The sequence below is a fragment of the Topomyia yanbarensis genome, chromosome 3, assembly GCF_030247195.1.
Source record: "Topomyia yanbarensis strain Yona2022 chromosome 3, ASM3024719v1, whole genome shotgun sequence".
In the NCBI taxonomy this organism is placed as follows: domain Eukaryota; kingdom Metazoa; phylum Arthropoda; class Insecta; order Diptera; family Culicidae; genus Topomyia; species Topomyia yanbarensis.
In genome coordinates this window covers 166,809,876-166,834,158 of record NC_080672.1, presented here as the reverse complement: position 1 = coordinate 166,834,158, position 24,283 = coordinate 166,809,876, and the positions used below count along the sequence as shown (strand labels likewise).

General features: G+C 36.7%; 2 protein-coding genes across 10 annotated transcripts in view; both read right to left on the bottom strand.

The window, feature by feature from the left end:
- Positions 1-24,283, bottom strand: part of LOC131689160 (small conductance calcium-activated potassium channel protein) — a 761,072-nt gene that overhangs the window by 670,506 nt on the left and 66,283 nt on the right. The window lies entirely within an intron of this gene.
- Positions 12,004-24,283, bottom strand: part of LOC131687366 (uncharacterized) — a 78,874-nt gene continuing 66,594 nt past the window's right edge. Inside the window, exon 2 of the mRNA XM_058971447.1 lies at positions 12,004-12,942. Coding sequence (XP_058827430.1) covers positions 12,243-12,942 — 700 coding nt within the window. The 3' untranslated portion in view covers positions 12,004-12,242. The remainder of the gene's footprint in view (positions 12,943-24,283) is intronic.

The window sequence follows — 24,283 nt, the reverse complement described above, 5'->3', positions numbered from 1 at the left end:
GTCCTATGCTAATTTGAGCTATTCTCTGACTCCTGCCACTATCCCATGTGGTATGTGTTATCAAAACCATCGCAAAGCATCAAATTCTATATGTTCTCAATCGATATAATACCCGACGAAAGCGATAAGAGTTATAATAAATGTATCATCATAAAATGGCGGAATTTTTCATAAAAGATGGCAATTTTTATTTCAAATGAGTAAAAAGAACCCTTAAATGAAGTCTTAAATTAAGCAACAAATAAACGATGGTGTAAACAAATTTAAATTTTAACACTAAACCGTTTTAATTTAAAAAAGGACCTCTATACTGTGAATGCAATTTTTCATTTCTAGTTTTACATTGCAACACTTGCATAAAAAAGCTGTGAAACATGCACAATGTTCATTGTTTTAGTTTCAAACTGGAATCGGTTTCATAACACTGTAATTTATAAAATAATTTCATGTGTTGGGCCATTGATCGATTAAGAAATACTTAACCTAAAAATTAATTACCTCAGTCCATTAGTACATGAATGAAAATTTCATATTTCTTTACATTACAATACTCAATATGAGGATACTTGATTTGAATAGATTTTCTGGACAGACCAACCCATTTTTGCTAGAAGGACCAGCTAAATAGTGCCAATCAGCTAATAAGATAATTGATTAATTGAAGTCACAGATTAGTTAAAAAGTGTAACAGGTAGTGTGGTAATTATCAAGTAAATAAATAAATAAATAAATAAATAAGTAAATAAATAAATAAATAAATACATAAATAAATAAATAAATAAATAAATAAATAAATAAATAAATAAATAAATAAATAAATAAATAAATAAGTAAATAAATAAATAAACAAATAAATAAATAAATAAATGAATAAATAAATTAATGCGTTCAGTTTACATTTTTGCATCTATTTAATTTTGCCTTAGGGACACCTATTTTTAAACACCGTGTAAAAAACGACATTGAGGCAAAAAAACCTATGAGACAGACACGAGAAATACTGAAAGCCTAATTAAGTGTGCCGAATAAACGGAAGGAATCACCTCAGTACCACTTCGTTTTCACATTCGCACGATGTGCGCCCAACGCTACTACCCCAATATGCTATAATCTTTAAATGGGAATTTTCATTCTCTACCGCAACAGTAAAAAGTAAAAAAAATCACCGACAACCATGGAACGCGCTCACTAGGGAAAAAACGTAATCCACATAGCGCTGTCAGTTTTACGCCTGCAGTAGTACGAATCGAGATGTCACTCTGTCGCCGTCAGCTAAAACACTCCTTTTTCACTACATCATCTAATGACCACTGATACACGGTTGAGCCACATCATAAAGCACGTAAAGCATAGAGCTGAATAACTGTAATACTACGGCAGAACTGGAGCCAAAAACCGTGGATGGAGCTATGTACAAATTACGTTCGACTCCTTCGGTTCTCCAATTTCCACTCTGTACCATTTCGCGATTTTTCGGAACTTTCGGCACTTAAAAAAAATCTGCGCGGTCATCTTTCAACCGATTTTGAATTTCTTGAGTGTTCTAGAAAGAAGAAGAAACCATTCCAACGGTATGCTATGTTATGTTCTTTCGTAAAATATACTTTGAAATTTTAGGACAACAATATGAAATGTACCATTATTTTGCTTAAAAGTTCATTCGAGCAAGTTTTTAATTTGGAAAAAAATAATAGCTCTGGCATTTTTCAACCGATTTGGATCATAAATAGGTCGTTGGATGCAAAATTTAATGTTATCTCTAAATAACTATTAAAACAAAGACGCTTCCCAATAAAAATAATCGTAGATTTTATATTGTTGTCCTAAAACCTCGAAGTATTATTCACAAAAGTGCATAACATACCATACCGTTGGAATGGAAATTTCTTCTTCTTTCCATCACACTTAAAAAAATTCAAAATCGGTAGAAAAATTACCGAGTAGAAAGTGCGAAAGTTTTTAGTGCCGAAAGTTGCGAAAAATTGTTTTTTTGCTTTTAATCAAGATTTTTAGGGTATATTAAATTGATCGATCGTGGTTTTGTGTTGTATTTGACCAGACCTACAACCTTTAACAGACCACTTTAAAAGACGGCGCCACCGTGTTTCGTAAAAATAGGTTATTGCTGAGGGAAAATGGGAAAACGAGAATAGAAGTGAAGCACTCGTTTTCCGACCTTCAACAAGTGAAATCCGGTGCGGTGTTGCTGGATCTCCAAGTGCCTAAACTGTAAACGCTCCAAACATCGAGAGCCTGCTGCTTTGGTTAGCAGAAGGTTAGCGTAGCTTTGCAGTGAATTGATTTCCTGTAGCCTATCGGGTTAAATGCATAACTATGAGGTTATGGTGACTGGAAGTCACGTTATGTTATTGCCAACCAATCCATTGCTATTTGAAATTTATAACGGTATCAAATACATATCTATAATTATATAGTGACTACGGATAATCATGGAAGATCATTGGTATCATAACCCGACCAGGAGAAAATAACTGGGCCATAACCTGAGCATACTATTTTTTGGTATTAATACCAAAACTTAGTATTAATTGATTATTATACCTCATTGAGGTATTAAGTAGGTGTTGAAGAAACATTTTTCAATACCTGCTTAATACCTCAATGAGGTATAATACTTTATTATAGTACTATTTATGTATTCCAGTGATTTTTACAAATACCAAATCAATACCTTATTGAATACCTATATAGAGTGAATTTTGTTATTGTAAGGTAGAAAAATGTTTTATTATTATTCAGGTATTATAATAACTCGTTTAACTATCAAATAGTTATTTGTAGAACATGTCTGTGTTATTTTTTTTTTTGGTATTTTACCTCTTATATAGAGCTCATTAATACCATTTTGTGGTATACAGTTGTTGGTATTGATACCTAAATTTAGTATTCCGCAGTTATTTTCTTCTGCTTGGGAAATAGTACAAAAATGGAAAGAGATAAAACGTTATAAAAGGTTGAGAACCGCAGTCCTAGAAAAACTCTGCCTGGGATAGATAATTCAATTAGTCGAACCGACCGAAGATGAATCGGTTTGGAGGAGAAGCACCTACCGTTCATCGATCGTGACCACCCCAGATGGCAAACTGCAGGATGGAAAACGTTCATTCGATTAATCTTCTGCTTCGTTGGAACACCAGCGATTTTGTGTCAACCATCAGCGTTTGGATTTGGCAAAGTGAGGGACTAGAATAATTTGTTTCGAGGATGAAAGATGAAGCGGCACGACTATAGGTAAAGCTGTCAGTTATTTTTTGTATGTAATGGAATTACGGAAGTCGTTTATTACTTTCGGTTTTGGATGGTAATCGTAATTCGTAATGACCAGCAGTGTGCGTCAGGTTATTTTGCGATAAACGTCGATGTTTCCATGCTAAAAACTTTATCCGTCATGATATCTGTGAAAATTTGCAAATAACAGCGGCATTCGTTCCTTAGTAAATGTATCTACTCTGTCAAACCAATCGAATTTTTAGTCGGAATGCTTGTTTCCGTCGACATTCCTGCTCAAACTCCGGATGAGTTTCACTGAGGAATAGAGTAGTAGTCTGCTATGTCTGTAAAGTGGATAAATGAAATACAAATGCCGATTTGATGCAATTGACAAGAAATTTATGAAGAAAGTGGGAAAAAAAGATTCATTCGATAATTTTTTTGGGATGAGTGTTGAGCGGAATTGTGACGGAAGAATATCATCGAAAGCAGTGTCGATAATCGATAGATATTTAATTTTCTCGCGTGTGATGTTTCTGGCATTTGAAAAAAATCGCCGTTGATTTATGCGCAAGTAATGGAAATAAGTAAATTTTGTTGTTATTCGGCTTATTAAATAATTTGTCGTCACCGAATAACAAATAATTTGTGAAAGAAATATATCGTTCTTTTCAAAAAATATTGGACAATCGCTGGAACAAGTTTATACAGAAACAGAGAAAATGGACAGAAGGGCGCTCTGGCCGGCACAATATTGTCTCAAGCAACTGGAGTTCATGAAGATTCGACAACGTTCATCTCTAAGAAGTGGCATCAAAAGCCTTTAAGCAGGGACGAATTTCAAGTTTTGGATACAGGTGAGATCGTTTCTAAAAATTTTTTTGCGTTTTCTTTTTAAATAGCACTACTAAATATACTACGGGGAAGTGGCCCAATTCGGACCTCCAGCTCTTTCTCAGCTATGGAAACATTATGAAAAGCATATATATCATTTTCATGGCTGTCATGTAGCTCTATCTCACAAAATTTTTCGTGTGCGTGCGCTAGAGGCGAATGTTCTAACGTAGCGCTTTTTTTTGAAAAATGTGTAAACCGAAAAACACGATTTTTGATGGCAACAACGATTAAATAAATTAAGTTCATCATCGCGATTTTGGATCTGCCGGATAATATCTTTTATTTAATATCTTGTTTCGGGCGAGACTATCATCTGTTTTCGTTTAATCGGTTTGTGAATAATAGAAAACGGGTTGGTCCAATTCGGACCTTTTTCCCTATATACGATCTGATACGCTATCGCAAAAAAAATCGTTTGAGAGGAAAGTGTGCGCACTGCGCAGTCGGTCGAGTTTTCAGGAAAAATAATTTTTCGCAAATCGGTTGACAGATTTAGACGTTATAGCTCATGACCTATTTTTAGGTAATTTGGCGCAGTTCTTACTTTTTATTGTATATTTCCCATAAAGTTTTATATTTATTTTTTTATTTCGACTATGTTAGTCACATTTTCTTTTTTACACTTTAACGACATTCAATTAGCTAGAGATTACTGGGTAGGGAAAGTTATGAAAATTAGAGCCATAGTACTCAAGTGAGAGCAAGGATGTGAGGTATACAGATCGGAAAACTAAAAGTGGCAGGGTCATTAGAATTATATATCAAAAAAAACTTTTTATTTCACAATTCGAAATGTAGTGAAAATCATATAGGAATAATTTAGGCAAAAAATAGGAATTCATTTCTACTCTATAAGAAATGGGTGGTCCGATTTGGAACAGGGTTGGGGTAATTCGGACCTTTCATTTTAAGGCGTTAATCGAAAATTTGTTAAGTACGCCATGCGGTTTTAGCCGTGGCGAGACCCAATAAACTTGCCACTATACAAGAACTGCTGTCATCTTATGAACGTCGAGCCGCTGGAAGTAAGACGAATCAAATCACAAGGATTATTTACCACCATACTACTCACGGGCAACAGCTCTGGTCTGCTTACTCAACTGAATTTAGACGCTCCTGACAGACAACTTCGTCGTAGTAACTTCCTGTTTCTGGAACCATACAATACACAATACGGGCATGATACGCGATTCAATGAATTTACTGATCTCTTCGATTTTAATATGTCGCCTAACGTGTTTCGCCTACGACTACTTGACAATTTTTGTGCGATATCGTGATGGATATCACGATATCGCACAAAAATTGTCATGTAGTCGTAGGCGAAACACGTTAGGCGACACATTTAAATCGAAGAGATCAGTAAATTCATTGAATCGCGTTTTAGTTTTTATTTTTAAGTTTTCATTGAGACGATATATGGCAGATGAACTTATACTATAACAAATAAAAAATACACACAAATAAATAAACATTAAATAAAGAAATATGTACGTATGGATATAATCCTGAGCGAAATGAAAAAAATCGATATCGAAAAACCGCAAAGCAATGGCAAAAACATGCCAGAAGCTGGTAATGGGATCCTTTCTATAATGCTTGATTTGGGCTGATAAACGAAGAAATGTTACAGCGGTGAAATAGTGGCATATTGAAAGAATTGATGTGCGTGTCAGCAGCAACTCGAAACAAATTAGGCTTTTATACAACATCCCAATGCAAAATGATATCGAATCATAAGGATGGCAAAATGTATAAGGTGTGCCATCAACATGATGATTCGTTTGTGTCGTTAGCACGGGAGCTAGTTTTTTTTGTAAACCGTAGGGTGAAGCCATGTTGGAAAGCAATAAGTATTATTTTGGGAATGTTACACATTCTGATACACAAAATGATGTGACCGGATGTATACCCGATCAGAATGAAATAACAAGATTATAACAGAACTCAATTTTCGTAACGTATTGTGCTATGAATTTGGTCTCGTTAATAGTTAAAATAACAGAAAATTATAACAAGAAACAACGGGAGATATAGTTTTGAAATATTTTTGTTATGTGTTTCTGATCGGGTATCGACATTTTGTATGATCGACAGCCAATCGACCCACCCATGACTTGATTCCTAGTTTAACCAGGAGGTTTTGCTCCAAATTTGAACCAAATCGGACAAGTCTAGCTACCGGAGCAACAAGTTCGAAATTGTATGCATGCCTACGGGACATCGTAAGGTAGCTAGGTGGCAATTCCTGCATCAGATTATTACTGTAAAAGAAAATAAGAAAGATTTTATTGCCTGAAATTTCGTCGAATCCTGCTAATCAACCCAACTTCCTTAGAATCTATTAAATTTTAAATAAGTGATGTGTGAGCCAGTTTTGCTTCTGATCTAAAAGCATGTGGTTATGATCAGAGTTAAAAATATTCAAATTCATTGAATAACAATTGATCATGTTCGGCCGCATTCAGTTTCAATATTCAGTGGCGCTACCGAAAACGTCAAACGAACCAACTGCCCATTCATTCAATGCAGATTTCCATTCGTGTTCGATTATTGCACGAAGCGAACGTGCAACAACGAATCAAATCGATCAAAGTAAGCCCTGACACAAAGGAAGCGTTGATAATTATCGTTTCGGCCACTGGTTTTGGCCTTTTTCACTATATAACATATTTCCCTTGAAAAGGCCAAAACCAGTGGCCGAAACGTCGGGCAGTATACAATAGCCGTTCTGATTGAAAAACCGAAAAGACGAGGAATAAAAAACAAAATTAATAAACATTATCCGGTCGTATTTATTTACTTTACATATAGAACTTTCGAAACGTGCACATTGGGAATGGATAGCTACTCCCAGGCCCTATTCGTGGATTTTCTGTGCAATTCCGATTGTTCTGGCCAAACACGAAGTAGCAACTACGAATTGTATGATCATCATGCTCACGCTCAAGTCCGAAGTTCAATTACAAAATTTAATATAGAATTATCACTTTATAATCGAATAGAAATCGATATTCACGACATAGCTGTTGTTAACCATCGATTATGCTCAGATTATTTCCGCTGTAATCAATAACAGAGAGAAAAGCCAGGCAGCGGAAGGTTCCAACCAGAGTTAAAAATAATCGAAGCTCTCTTTTGACGACTGAAAATGAACTTGATGCGACTCGCGGTGAATAGAAAAAATATTCATTCAAATATCCATCTTATTCATTCAGTTGAATATCATACAATGCGGCTGAATACGGTCAATTTTCATTCAATGAATTTGAATATTTTTAACTCTGGTTCCAACTGATGTTTCTAGTTTTTCAGAACATTTTTTTATACAAGGGCATTGTATCGAATCAGAATTATTTGGACAAAATTCTTTTCTATTACGTACTTTTCCATTTATGCAAGAAAAGTGAAACTATCCCATTGCCCATCTAAGGTAATGAAATAATACAAATCAAACAATAAGCAGAAAGATACGTTCAAATTTCAACATTTTCACCAACAATTTAAGGAAAATAAGCTTTAACACAAATTTAAAAATTCTTCTGGATTACCTCTATCGATGGAGTTTTTCTCAGCACCAGGAAATTTTTGAAATCCAATACCTAAATAAATTCAATCATTTATTTAGAAGTTCTAACTGATCGTTACTGTTGTGCTATCCTACGACAAACGCCATTTTGAGATAAACTGAATCAGATATGCCACATTACTTGTCTGAAAAATCTCTACAAATGACTGTTTCTTGGGATTGGCTCAAGTTATCTTGATGTTTTAAGTGTCGGTTTAGAAATATCTGAGAAATACAATTGCATAAACATTTTCAAAATAAAAATATAGGGGAATGTGTTCGGTTGTCAGCACACTTTTGTTTTTGGCCCACAACTACTAGAAAGAACTATAAATCTCGGTACTAGAAAGAATTATAAATCTCGGTATTGTTGCACAAAATAATTTAAGTATTGCCTAACTATTTCTGTTGCAAAAAAATCAAACTAAAAAATCTTACTCTTTTAGAGAAAACGATGAAAAAAGCTAAATGGGACTCATATGCGAGTACTTTTGTTGATGAACGCAAATGTACTCGCATATCTGTCCCACCTGCTTCTTACCCTAGTTTAGTTTCTTTTGTCTATTGATAGATTTTGTATGATTTCGTTTGAATTAAAGTGTCATAAAATAAGTGTTTATGTTTTAACAATTATTAATTGGTATATATCTGCTCTTAATGTAATGAACTGCAGAATAATAGATACCCCGGTAGTGTGAATATATCTGTAAATTCGATTCGACCGTCAAACGGTAGTCTAGTTAATGGATTTTTTTTACTTTGAGCAACTTTAATTCTATCCAATCAAAAAATTCGAAAATTCGCAACTTTTTGTTAAGTAGATAACAGGTAATCGGTTTGGAATTCTCCTTATGGTGATAATCCTTCAGTAGCTGCTATTAGCACCACCTCCGTAGACCCAAGTATTCATGAACAATTTTCATTTCTCAACTATTCTAGGTGATATATTTCTACTTACAACTTTATTATACTTGCGAAAAGGGATGTCGAAAGGGAAGAATAATTGGACGATCAGATTATATTGCTACGCTAAATATATTTGGGGAAATTCGTCTATTCCGTATGTTGTGAATAGAGTTAATAAACCTTGAGCTCTTTGTTGCGGGAAGCATAATTAACCTCGCCTTTCCAGTACTGCTAACCCACCAATGCTAATCATGTTACGGAAAAAGCAGGTTAGAACGAAGGAATAGTAGATGGAAACCACCCATTACTGATAATATGTGCAGCTGAGCTCAATTTTTGTAAAGCTTCTTTGGTTAGCCGAGCGTAGGTAACAAAGGTCTTGATTGGAGACCGATGTTTTGGCTTTTAGTCCTCCGTGAAGTCCGCATGCTAATATTATTTCTGAACTGAGAAAGTAACAGTAGAAAATGTATGTGTTAGTGATTTAGGGACTATTCATAACTTATATAACGTAAAAATTGTCCAAAATTGACTCCCCCTCTCCCATGTAACAAATTCTCACAAATTTCTATACCCTTTCTCCACTAGTACGTAACAAAATCTTTAAAAACTACAAGGGGCTGCCCTATAGGGTTGCACGAACTGTAGACTTAAGACTACACTACTTAATGTAAAATATTTTTTTAGTAGGGGAAAGTGGTCGGTTGTCGGCACCCCTACGTAAATTTTGACAGAAAGCAGACATGAACATTATGATAAATATTATTTGTGTGTTATATTAGCACGATCTTTTTGTGCCGATTGCTGAAGTAAACAGACTCGAATGTTCTGTTCTACAACCAATATATTTTTTGAACAACTCCACTTAAAAGTTTTTTTGATTATTTGTTTAGTGTTATAGAAAGAAGTAAATCGATCGAAAAAGTATGCGAATTGATTATTTACGATGTGAATTTATTATATTTTCTGATTCAACATTGAATGGCACCGCAATGTTCGCCACAATTTTTTTTGTTCAATTTTCAAAAAGCTTACTAAAATCAGTTGTCGGCACCCAGAGCCGTCTTAAGACGACTTGGGGCCCCTGGGCACTTCGGAGCGAAGGGGCTTCTATAATTGAATAAGTATAATCGATTATTTCTACTCCATACTATTCAGAGATTTTGTTTCCAAATTGGAGCCAAGTTTTTCAACTATGTTGAAATTATTGAAAAAAGAATGTGAAAGGTAACATATAAGGAGGAAAAAACACGAATTCATTTTTCCATCACTAGAGGACTATTCATAAATTACGTAATGCAAGATTTGCACACAATTTCTTTATCCCCCCTTTCTAGTTCTAAATATAATAAATATCCTTTTTTCAGAAATATAAACAATACAAACTCCTATAACGTCCTGGATTCATTATTCGTATTCCATTAAACAACTAAATATCGGGACTTACAATAGTTACATTGTTTCGTTCAATGGTGTTCTCGATTTTTTGAATGATCCAGATATGGAGTCGCATCTCTCGTGCCGGTGATAGGCACTCATTGCGGAAAGAGACCGACAGAAAATAAATATACAATAATTAATTAATAATTAAGACCTAATAAGCACATAATCATCATTTGGAAGTCAAATGTTCACTATCTTAAATGATACATAAAGTTTGATTAAAAATCCTTGCATAAGGAAACATCGAAATTACTCGATTCTAATAATATGAGTGGTACAATTAATTTTAATGCCAGTTACGTAAAATAGTTAGATTAGAAAACACACAGAGTGCAAATCGCCATACTTCGATTGGGAACAAAATACACGCATGTTCATAAAAAAAATTTCGTTGCAAAAATTATAACCATAAAAAAAATGTACACGCAATATAGGTCACAAAATGTCTGAGATTTTTTAAATATCCTCAAAGGCAAACTCATTAGCCTTAACTCATTTTATCAGATTCAGGTCAAAGGTAGGGTCAATTTTCAACCACATTTTCACAAGGGAATTTTTAAACTTTTCTTGGCACGTTTCGGCCTTTATAACGGCCGCAATTTTTTGATACGTCGGAGTGCAGCACAAATATAACATAATTGCTTCTGTACCTTTCTAAGACGACATAGTGGAAGATCCGTCCAAGAAAGGATCGAGACTTCGTGAGACCTCAAGAAGAGCAGAAGATACTTTTGGAGTCTATTACGAAGATTTGTCCGTTGACGGTCCCAGATATGAAGATGAACTTAATATTTGCAACATCCGTGGATCGCTTGCCAAACAAGGATTTTGTAGCGAATTTATTCCCCTTTCCTAAGCAAGTTTCGGTGTCAAAACTTGCACTAGCTTCCTTGTGCTAGTTTTATCACCGTGTTCTGGTTGCCGCTCCTGTTTGGTGCCTTTCGAATTTTGTAGGCGTGTTGTACATTGCTCAAAACACTTTGAAACTCAAACCAAAATTATTAATTGCCATTTGAATTGATTCAATACCATCCTGCTAATGCAGTGCCTTGTTTCCTATCACTACCATCACTCCACTTGGTTTTCTGATTCTCTTTAAACTTCTTGATCACATGTTGAAATGTGCAATTTCGAACTCACATCCTACCAATCCCTTGTTACTCACACGCTTGAAAGTTAAAAACAATTGAGTGCGCCTATTTTTTGGAATTTAACCATTTGGCATGGTTTTATATTTATTCTAAGTAAAGGGGCCCTCAGAATCACGGGGCCCCTGGCCCTGGCCCAGTGTGCCCATGCGTAAAGACGGTACTGTCGGCACCCCAACATGGTCGGTTGCCGGCACTCCATTTTTTGTGGCAAATGCTGAGTTCTCAATAACCTTATCAATATGAGTATTTTTAGAAAGGGTTTTATGAATAGATACCAGAGATCGATCCTTGGCACCATTCTGAAAACCAGGAAGGAGACCTCCGGTTTAGCGTTTTACATTTACATGAAGAAAGCCCACCTGGTCGTGTTTTCACCGCGAAGTAGCGCTGTATATACCAGATTGTCACGACCAGAAAATTTTGTGGGGGAGCAGGGATTCCCCGCAGCTCCCCTTCCCTTCGGCTACATGTCAGCGTGGACTTCTATCTGATTTGTCCGAAGCTTTGGTAAAAAAATGGACTGCCTGACACTTAGACACCAGTTAGTTAATAACTTTTCTCAGCGAATTTTCACAAACTTGCAATGTTCCACGAATGTTTTCCGTAGAATACCTTTAGAAATATATAGTGGTCTCATGATTTGATTGATGAGGTGATTTTTTAAGAATTTATTTTCAATTTTAACCGATTTTCCACACTGATTTCCATATAAATTTTGAAAATAATGCTTGATCGGATGAAGCTTTACGTAGTAAATGTTAAACCCTTAAACTCCTAACCAGACTAACAAAGGAAATTATAGACAGACTACCTTTTCCAACAAAAAATTAGTAACGCCGAGCCGTTTAACAGAACTTAGTAGTTTATTCACATTTTGCTTGCGATACTAGATGCATTTCTCACATCACTTGTTTAATGTAACAACTGGGAAGCATATGCAAAGCACGACACTCGGAGATAATAATGCAGTTCGCGGCTGTGATGAGTGCGGGAATACTTGAACAACACTGGCCAGCTTTACTGTTGCTACTATCTCGGGTTCTCCATCACAACTTGAATACTCCGGCCGGCATTCGTGATTTGACCCCGTGGCTGCCAAGGGTCGCCGATTCCTCCAAATGATCTAGTTTGGTGTTTTTCAACAACTCGTCAATTATCAAACCGGTATTGACACGGGTTCCTTCTACTCGACCGGAAACGGTCGGTATCGTCCCGATGTTACTTTCTAGTGCACCTTTCTTTCGACGCTCCGCTGCAGATTTCATCCGATCGAGGGATCCCGTTTCACTCATTGGAATAGAACTAGAACCGGGATTTCTTTGATGTCCAGAGTCGCCTTCGGAGCTTTGCCGCGAATGTTGACTGTGGGAGAAACTACTGTAACCGGAACCGTTGGACATTTGACTAGTGTTACTCGAATTACGGGAGTGACCCAATTCAATACTCCCGGGCACCGTTCCTGCCGCTGCCGTGGTTGCTGTTGTGCACGTCACCCCTCCGGTACCCACTGATCCACTGCCCACTGGGCACTGCACACTATTGCAGACGAGTGGCGTTTGTAGGGAAGATAGCGTCGCCTGGGAAGTAGTGGAGACCAACAACGACGATGGCGGTTCGGAAGATTCAGATATACCGGAATCAGTCACCAGAAAGTACTGCGGATCCAGCTCGATGGATTGTTGGTGATCCGCAGTCGCAGAGGCGTTTTCTTTTTGGTTAGCGAATCGAAACCAGACGAGCCGGACGCTATCGATGAATCGTCTTTGGTAGAAACACGATTGGCAGCTACCGGTGCCACGCACCCCCCCTCACACGGATATAGGTTGCAGACCAAGTCCAAGATTATCCTGATGGTTGTTTTCGATTTCGAACTTGGCGAAGGAAATTTGAACAAAATATCACCCTGAATCATGTGCATACGTATCGACACATTCAGCATGGAATCATCATGTCGGTGCCGGGTATCGTAGCCCTCTAGCAGGCATTTGCGTGACGTTAGTCCAGAACCCGCAAATTCGGCTAAATTTAAATCTATAAAACCTAATTTCTGGTAACTCCTACCCACCACCCCCCCCATTAATCACCTTCCGCACCGAAACTCAAACTTTTGGCCCTATTTGACTGTATGATTCTTCACCTCCCCTCTATTGCTGTGGTCCTGAAATGATCCACCATCCAGCAGTCGAATTTTCGCGAACAATACCGCATTCAGGAACGGCACCTCCACCAACTCTTCCAGGTGCAGTTCCACCGAAAACTTATATTTTTCTTCTTCATCATAAATGCCATTCCTGGGGCTCCCGGCCCTATCAGTGTCATTCACTCTGGCAACAATTAACAACATTAGATAGCACAATTGCGGAGATATATGAGAAAAATGCGAGATGCGGTTAAAATTACGTGGTAGATAGCTACTGCTCTGAACGGAATACGCAATATTTTAGTTTTCCGGGAGCTTTGAACATGTCAATACACTGCCCCTATAACTTGCCTCCTGAGTTTTGCCAAAAGTTTGATTTATTCAACTGGTTAGCAAGATATTTCAGACTAATTTAACATCGACTACGAAAAACTTGGGAAATGTAAGGTTCTCACGGTAAAGAGGGACAAGTCTGTCATTGCCAGGAGACATGCTGTGGACTTGAGCAATTCATAGTTATGCTGCCTAAGCTTGACACCCATCAGCAGAAGACAAAAGTTAAGCCCGTAAGGTATTAAGCCTGTTCTAATGACCCTGCCACTTCAAGTTTTCCGATATGTATTCTTCACATCCTTGCTCTCACTTAAGTACTATGCTTCTAAATTTTCATAATTTTCCCTACCCAGTAATCTCTAGCTAATTGAATATCGTTAAAATATAAAAAAAGAAAATGTGACTACATAGTCGAAATAAAAAAGGAAAAAAGAAATAGCTCATGACCATGTCACAAAAACTTCATCTGTATCTTAGAGCACATAAGTCGGGACGTCATTTGTAAATGTCATTAACATAGACCTAAGCACATTGTGGAAAATCCATGCAGCCGATTCGCAAAGAAAAAAATTTCATATATTTTTCTGCCAAAAAATTGTACAAATAGTTGTTTATAATTAGTGCCTTATACCAGCTGTATTTCGGATGAACGAATCATAAGATGGTTGTCATACCTTTGCTCTTAAGATAACCAATTGTAGTATTTGTTGAGAAGACGCATCAACTCAATTGTCTAGGATTATGTTCTCCAACAGTTTCCGGATGTACAAAAGCTCAATGCCTGGCCGATAGAAATTATGGTCAAATGTTCCCGGGATATAGTGAATGCTTGTCTTCAGTCGTGTGGATCAATGAATTGATAAAGAACCATATTCAATGAATTTAACAAGTGTCCTTTGCGGTATTATGCAGTTGATTCAACAAATTTATTTTAAATCTGCCCGTCTACTCTTTTTGTCTAATAAGAGTGCAAAATTTTCTTCGAAAAAGGCAAACTAATCGTGTAGTTTCCCGGCAACAATAAGGATGGTGTCTGAACATACCTCTCTCTTGCGATGTCGATTATCGCTTTTTTCATCACCTATTAAAATTGCTGTTTAAATCCGTGTACCACTTGTAATTTTTCGGTATTCTATCACCACACTTCTGAAGTTATTCGCAAGCTTCATACTTTTCCGTACCAGGAGTTGGGGGTCGTCAATCGATCGTCGTGCCCGACACCCATTTTGTTTCGACATGGACCGCCTCATCGATGATGCTTGGGAGGAAGTCGTATTTTCCGCTCGATGGAAGCGCTGTTGTTATAGTATCTGGTGTCTAACTCTCGCATTTCTTCCAATCAATGTTACATGTGAGGTAATAAATTATGATTATAAGTCCAGTTTCCAACTGAGTCTCAAGCTATAAATAAAGGATTGTTTGAGTGGCTCTTTTTGCTCGATAGTGGTTTGGAAACTCATTTGAAAATATATTTAATCTAACATGAAAAAAACAATAAATTAAGCCTACCACAAAAATCACCGAAAAGCGTAAAAAGCAGCTGGTACATTACGGCACCCTTAAGGCAAGGAAAATGTGCAGTGTTAGTTTGAGTACACATTTTTCTTCCATTCGTTTCACCATTGCACACAAACCAGGCTACAACTGTATGGTGCACTACTGGTGGGTGGTTGGTGTGATCATGTTCGGCAAGTTTTTCTTATTAGTTTTTCCGCTCGGACTGCAAGGTCAAGCCAATGTGGAGACGGAGAACTATTCCTCCGATCGTAAACACTTTCTTATTTTTTTACAAACGATTAAAATACCCCCGGTGTGCTAGGATTTTTTTTGCAAGCGAAGTGTCGGTAGGTATGCATTTTCTCTTTCATTTTATTGCTCGAAAGAAATACACTTGAACTCGTAAATTGAAGCTAACATTCAAACGCTTCGTCTTCACTAACAGACGAACAATAAATAAATTACCGAACGAGTTAGTCGACCCTATCCAGTCACCTTGCGAAAGGACGTTAAGTGAAACATCTGTTATGGTTAAGTGCGGTTTTGCATGCAGTGCAATGATGGTGTGTTTAATTAGTTGAGAGGAAATTTGATGCCAACACAATTTTCTGTGATGAGGCAAGGCTCAATGCGCTACTCAGCGAAAATCCGACCGTTGCAATATTCATTATTCATTCGTAGGGGATCAGGGGATCAATGTGAAACCCAAACAATCTTGACTTCATGAATAATTTTGTAACAGAAATGTTGTTGTTAGTTTTAAACTACCTGTTTAGATTGCTCGGAATAATGTTGATGATTAATTTATAATTTTCTCACCACATCCCATTTCTAACACTCACCCGTCACTCCTCTAATGTAGTGCCATAGTAATGTATAGCAATATATAGTGGGACGGCAAAATTCACAGAGAGTATTGGCCGTCCCCGACTAGTGAAATTCAGCTTCAATGTTATGAAATGGTTTCTGACCTTTTCAATGACTGCCCAGTTCAGGTTTCGGATGGTCGATGAGGTCAAACATCATACTAGATTAGAAACTACAGTATTTGAAACATACCTATTTTGGAGAAAATCGATCGAAGTAACAATTCGTATAGATTTGCAACAGCCACATTTTAGACAATAAATCCGGCAGTAGATCAGCGAGCTCGTAAATATCTTCTCTTTTTATTGATAACGAACAGTTTCGATGAAAGCAAAAGTTAAACAAGTCGTTTGCTCTGTGTGAAAGCTTCTGTTTGACTTTGAGTGAAAAGCGGTAAAACTTTGAGAAATCTACAGATAGGGTTCGTCGCAGTGCGGATGTGGGCGGTAAATGGATAGTCCGCACCCCAACCGCAAAAAAATAATAAAACCGCACCGCTTACCGCAACCGCATTGCATTTACCGCACCGCACCGCGCGGTAATGCGGTAAATGCGGTAATCAGAATATATTGGCTCAAATGGCACGTTCCCCGTACATAGTCGGGGATTTGTGCCTTATGCGGTAAATGCGGTAAAATCATGAATTTTAAAAATTGTGCTGAAATATTATTCATTTGTTTTGTATAGCCATATATAGTCAAATGTTATTCTTATTTACATGAAAATTATCTTTGACGGACTCCTCAGAATGTAACATTTATGAAAATATTAAACTTTGCAAGTTTTATTAAGAGGGGTAAGAGTTTTGGCGTAAAAAAACACTTTTTTTTAAACTTTGCGTGAAGCGAACTGATCAAAACTTTTGTACATTATAGCGTATCAATTCAATAACATGCTGTAATTTTTCCATGCTGCAATATCGACAAACGATTCGGTGACGAAGTTTTTTGAAGAACGTCTCTGGAAAAACATGATTTGCGGTGTTACCTGCCATTCAAAAACTACTTAATCGATTTCTTTCAAGCTTTGTATACAGATTCTATGTAAAAATACCTAACGCCTACGTTAAAGTTTCGAGATAAATTTTCAATTAAGGCAAAAACTGTCCAAACTATGCAAAATTTGGCATCTGGGCTAACTTTGACACTTGTCACAATATGAAGGAAGACCTTGAGGGAGACTTTGAGAAACACAAAAAAATCGCAGTGCCCTACACTAACTTCGAAAGCTTTACTTTCAAAAAGTTTCAAAATACTCCTAACTGAAAAATATTATTTGTTAATTTGGTAGAAAATATTCCCAGTTGGACGAACAATGGACTCACGCGAAAAAAAGTCCTCCAAATTCGTTTGGTTTGATGATGATAATTACATTCTTTGGATTGTTTTTTAGTCGTAGTATCATTAGTTCATCTCTAAGTTCTCCAAATTAATCAAAATTCACAGTTGAGAAAATGTCATCGAAAACGATTACGATTCCACGATTGCCAAGAGGAATCAGGAGAAATTATGCATGTTGTAATTGGATTTGACAGTGCGTTTTATGTATTTGAAAAGGTTCGTTTGTAAATTTTTTCTTTGAAGTATAAAATAAATAGTTTTCAAAATATGTCGTAAAAATAATGGTGCCAAATTATATTGGACACATCTTCTATTTCTTAGTAACAGTATGTTTTATTAAATTTGAATGACCAAAATGAAAAAAAACAAGTAGCGATAGGTCGAATACAGATTATATTCGGATTTCTTTTCAAATCATTGCCAAGTCTAAGGAAATTAGAGCAATTAAATGTTTATCGTGTTTCTCTATAGGGTAATAAATAAAACTCGAACGTTCTGACAGAGAGATGTTCCTAATAATGACATTGCTAAGCATTCGTTCAGAAAATAAATTTAATTGCGTCCTTCTTAAATGGTAAAAGTCATAGTTTTAATTCACTTTTTAAAGCAGACTGCAGACTTTGTCAATTATTTTTTGAAGTGCGGTTGCGGTAATACCGCGCGGTAAAAGCTCATTCCCCGCACCGCATCCGCGGGAAAAAGTGTCTCACCGCACCGCAGTTTTTGCGGTGCGGGTGCGGTAAATACCGCGCGGTTGCGGTAATTACCGCAACCGCGACGAACCCTATCTACAGATAATGAACATGTGCTGAGAAAACTAGGAGACGAACCAAAGGAAAAATCATTATTTTAGCCGGATGTCTGCCATGATTGGAAATCAGTTCAAGGTAGCTGTGTTTAAAGAAGACGAATGATAATCAAACCAAGTGTTTAGTCATTAAATTGAAGTGTACCAGCTGGATGAATATTGATCAGTGATCAGAATACAGCAATTAAGGCTAGTCAAGTTTCCACTCTGTAATAGTAGCACTTTTCGAATTGAACATATCTAATCTAATTAGTAAAAAATTTGGTGTTTTCTTGACAACACAAGGAACGGAAATTACATTTAAATGGTGCCTTAAAATCTGTTCTAATCCACCTAATGGTGCAATTGTGCCTTTTTCAGTTGTCAAACTATGACTCAATGGCTGATTATGCTCACTAAAGTTGTGGAAATGGCTAGTACATTATTAATACCATCGCTCATATATACGATGGCTCGCTTGAAACTCGCCTAAAACTTGATGAGCTATACTGCTCATAAAAGCATAAGAGTCCCATATAGATATTTGTCGAAAATGAGTTATCTGCTGAATTGTAGAACCACTGAATTATATTGTACAAATAAAATTACCAGATTTGTTTAGAAAATTTAAAAAAAATGCCAAAACATGATAATCCCATCCATAAGGCGAACAGCGATTTTCTTGGCCTGCTTTCAATAAGGGACTCTTATGCTTTAATGGGCAGTATAGGTCGATACTGAAAAAACATTGAAAGAAAAAAATGTAATATTTAACCCTTGCATGCCCTGCAACTTTTTTCTAGTGCATGTCAGATTTCAAAACTATTTTTCCTTGAAAACAGTGAGATCAAGAAACACGAAAAGTCGATTGTCAAAAAGATCCCTTGCAGTGCTAGAAGCTGCTCAATTTTTACCTTCCAATGTTCAATACAATTCTCCAAGAATATATACAATAGTCCAAAATGCATGGAAATCGTAGCCAAAGACAGTCTAAATTGATAATTTTAATCAGTTTTCAGTAATATTGCACTATAACCTTGTAACTGTTATTACTCAAATGTAAGGCAAAAGTCACATTCATTAGCCTTACTTGTTTTTGTGAGTAAATCTTGTCTCAATCAAAAGTTATAGCTGTGTAAAAACGTTGTTGTCCACAGACAACATGGGCATGAATGGGCTAATTAGCTTAATCAGTATTAATTCAAAATGTATAGACTTCCTACTTACTTATTTTGGAATGTGTGGGTGGATGTGTGAGGAGGGAAGGGGGGGGGGGGGGGTTTATAACCCAAAACCGAGCCCACCAATTCCTTTTGGTGTGTCTGGTGGGTGAAGGTGATGAGAATGAGATAGAGGTGCGATTGAATAGTGGTTTAAAGAGGAGGTGGGTGGTCTGATCGCATGCCCCTAACTACACCCCTGTTAGGATCCGGCAAAACCTATCTTAATAATTTGAATTACAATATAGTTCTGTAAATATAAATAAGATGTCAAAAATAATAACTGGAAGTTAAAGCGAATCGTATGTTCACTAAATTGGTTATGGAATTTGCGTTTCGATTTCGTCTCATCGGAATCCGACACTAACTTAGTGAAAAAATTAAGCGCCGGATTTACGCTAGCTCCAAAAAACGAAGACAATTTGTGTTCCTGAGCAATCTCCTAGTCAAGCGTGATGTCCCGCACGAAACGAGCTCATTTTGAGCAGATGAGGACTAATGAAATCGAAACATTTGGTTTAGCTTAGCAAGCCAATGCAAGATTCACTATGCTATATTTCTCCTTAGTGGAGAACAATTTTGGTAAAAAATTATTTTTTCTCCAAAGCCAAACCAATTGTTTCGATTTCATTAGCTCTCATCAGCTTAAAATGAGCTCCTTTTCTTGCGGGGCATCACGTAGTACTAGGGCTTGGGATTGCTCAGAAACACAAATGGTGTATAATTATTTGAAGTGGAGGATGATGAAGAAAGGTTTTTACAAGCGTAGATGGGCAAGATTTACTCTAAGCATACTGGAAAGATCTTAACTGGAAAAGCAGAGCTCCACTAAGCGATTGTTACTATTGTAATTATCGTTCAACAGATCTAGAACAGCCGTGTTGTAGTCATCAATTAGCCTCAAAATGTTTGAGGTTTTGAAGAATATGTTGCATCTGGGAACATGTAATTGGATGAGCAGCGAACTCATTTAGTGCCAAGAAGATTTTAGTTGCCTAATACAATGATCTTGTCATTCAGTTCCGAAAATATGTTATTGTTTTATTGAGAGGGAAAAGCCCACGGGGGTGGATTCTCAACATTCCCTTCCGGGTGGGCAAAAAACCCTCATCTTTTTAAAGTATCAAACAAATTAACACAAAAACACTCCTTAAATTAAACACTTCTTATAGACTAGTTTACATGTCGAATAGTATATTACATTCATAACATTTATAAAGATCTTAGGCTAGCTCTATTAAGTTCGAGGACTGACGCACGGAAACAGTTTGTTTAGAGTAGACAAATTGAAATCAATAACATTGATTAAAGACTCTAAACATACTGTTGATGGTTTCATCTTTGCCATAATTAGTACGAGATACGGGAAAACTGACAAAAAATGTCGGACGAATGTCGATGTTGCGAAGACAGAGTAACTCAGAACAACCGATGCGAGACAATTAGAAGTCGGAAACAAAAGACACTTTGGCTACATCCCGACGTTTCGAGACCCATGAGGTTGCAACGATCTTCGTACCTAGGAAGGTTATTAAGGTTGCTTCAATGCAGGTGGCGCAGTGCAAAGCGCACAAATTTACCCTGAATGGATTCGATGCGTTGAATAATGTTCTGATGAAAAGGAGCCCCAGTGAACGTGTCTAACTGAGATTGCAGAAACAGAGCATCGGAAATACTTTTATCAACTTGTAATCATTTGCATGAGACACCTTGTAGCACTCAATCAAGAAATACAAATTGTTTGGGTATAAAAGGAAAATACAAGGCTCCAAATGGCTCCCTTGAGCTACGCCGGACGTAACGTCAAAGAATGGAGATTTAACAGAAATTTTACGGCCGATCAAATAAGATTTGAACCACTCTAAAACGTTGCCGCTGCATCCGAGTCATTTTAATTTAGCAATTGCAATTTGATGGTGGATTTTGTCGAAGGCGGCCGAAAAGTCGGTGGATGCACGAGATGCGATTTGAATTTAGAATGACATGGTATTACAACTCCCCCTATCGCTCTTCTTACAACTATTTTGTCAATTCCTATCCTGCCTGTATACTGTATAAAAGCTAGTGAAGATAGTGAAAATGGACAAATTCAATTTTATTAAGTGTAAAAATCAGATGAAAATTGTCTTCAGGAAGTGCAAAAGGTTTATTTTATTACTTTCACAAACACCATTTTAGAGCATAATGAGCTAAGTGTTATAAATTTGGAAGGTTTTTCTCGTCGAACCATAATATTTCTCTTTATCATATAACGACAAACTATCCAAACAATCCTAAACTAATAATGCCGCAATTGCATCTATTAAAAAAAATCGATATTTTGTTTTTGTATCTATGAATTTTGTACAGAAAATAACTGACAAAATGAAGCGAAAATCAAAGAGGTCCACCGTATCATTTTTCAGATAACATTTTAAATATGGAGATTATTTTGTCGATAAGAGATGAACGACTGAATCATGTTGAGAATGAATGATAAAATCTATCATAATTCACTCTCGTCTTTCCCTTGTAACAAAAAAATTTCAAGAAACATACATTCCCTCAATCTGCTGTTTTGTGGAAGCGCATAGTAGCAGGTACAATATACAACTCGTAAATTTTTGTTTTCGTTGATTCGAAACAGTGATTGCACCGTTTGCTAAAACCTTCAATCACGCTCGAAGAAGTCCACCAGTCAATTACAACAATAGCCTAATCTATTTTTAGCAGGTAAATTTCTTCTGATTTAAAATTAGAATAGTGTTACTCATAGCGGTTTCCATCTACAATTCGGTGCGAAAGGCCGTATCAAATCAATGTACTGATCACAACATAATTTGTGTTTATTCAGCAGTCGCTATTATTTACTGTCTTTTTAACGATCTAGTTTACCATTGGTGGGAAAATGTATCCCTAGAAATGATGTAATGTTTTCAACATGCAGCAGCAGTAGAGGTTTGTTTGTTTCGAGTTATGCGTGCTTCTAGTGGAGCCCCTTGGTTGCATGCCGAAATTGCCAGACTAAACAAATTATGTGGAAGTTGTCGTCTGATAAAGATGAAGTACTCAATTGCCTTTTTGACACACATTTTCCAAACTGTACGAAGCCATCACCGACGATTGTCCCTAAGTTCTTTTCAGGTAGCTCTATTTCTTCGGCATATGATCGTAGAGTTATGACAACCGAATCGATGGGCCCTTAAAAGTTTGGCTTCATATAAATCTACGAGCAATATGGATAAAGCACAAGATTCGCACTTAGACTGCATCCTAAGATGCCAATTATTGGCATAGCTTGCAAACTTGCATTTAAGGGGTTACACCACTGTAGAGCACGAAAAAATAGTCATATTTTGAGAATTTTTTAAAATCCTACGTACGTCGCTGGATTCTGAATATACTGTGAAAATTTCAAAGCGACTAAAAGTCATTTGTTCGAGTTACATTTCCGGCCAGCACAAAAAAGTGGTTTCGAGAAAAACGCGGTTAAAGTTTTCAGTACACACGGGATATACATAAGAGGCGTTACGACTGGATTGAAAATTTGAACATTTATGTGTTGTTTTCGCCTTCCATTTTTTGGGATATCATTTTTAAAGTGGATCCTGAAGCACATTTTAGACTAATAAATAGAAAATGGTTTTTTTATTTTAAATTCTACAGTGGTGTAACCCCTTAAAGAACATAAATTGCCGAATGTGAGTCTGAAAATGTCAAAGAATATGTTAAGCACAATTGTAGTATTTCAGTCAGGGCACTGACTGGACATTGCAAACTTAATTATCATATGGCTTTTATTCAGTGTATTGAGCATTATTCGTGTGATCTTTGTGAATTCAATTACGGAACTTCACATTCTTTGACATGTGACTGCCCTGCAGTAATGCAATTGCGTATCACAATTTTTTTGTTTTCCATACATACATAGATTACCCAATATACAGGGAGCCAAAACTCTAGAATATTTTATTGTTCCTTATCCAGTGTGCTAAAAAGCTATAGGCTTTATCAGTAGGGTTCATTATTCCTTCGGGAGTGAAGAATCTAGAATGTTTGCTGTTTTGTGTTGTGATGGTATTGCTTTATCATTTTTCATTTCCCTACTTTTTTCTTTCACCTCTCTTTCCTTTTTAAATGATGGGATGGCATGGCAACAGGCCCGTAGCATGCTGTTGGCCAGGATGGTCCCCGCCAAGGGCACCAGTCAAAGGGACGCACTGAAATCGTGATCTTCTTTCTAAAATAAGTGAGGATAAATCATAAAATAAGTCAATAAGGATAATAATACAAATACAAATAGAATATGGTGCCATTTCCAGGTAAACACTAAATTTCTGTTTGAAATTCGAATTGATAAAGAAAGCCAATTTAAATAACAAAAAGGCACAAAATTAATACAGTTTTTGCGTGAGGCGAAACTGAATCTGGTTATAACCACAACTGGTGTCAAAATGTGTGAACTGCGGTTGGGGTTACAACCTGACTCAGTTTCGAGGTCAAGCTAAAACGGCAAAAGTCTCAATCAAAGGCGCCAGAAGACCACGCTGCGGCCCTGTCAGTTCCATTTAAATTTATTCACTATAAATGGTGTTGTTTTCACATGCATACGAAACAAAAATTTCAACTGCAGTTACTTAAAATTAAAACATAATAAAAATTATTACAACCATTATCGCTCGTTTTCTTAGCTTCGTGGCAACCCAAGTGAGACAAGCGCAGTAAACTAAGCCACTTTCTTAAGGCTGTAACAATGATCTTGGAGTAGACTAGATCAAGTGTTCCATTATATCACAAAGTAGTCGAAGCCTAGCCTAGCCCCAACCAGTCCGGCACTTAGTTGAATCTCTGGTAGTAATCTTTCATTATCAGGCATTGTAATTCTCACTCACTCAAGTGAAGAAGCTTATGCGATGTCCAACAT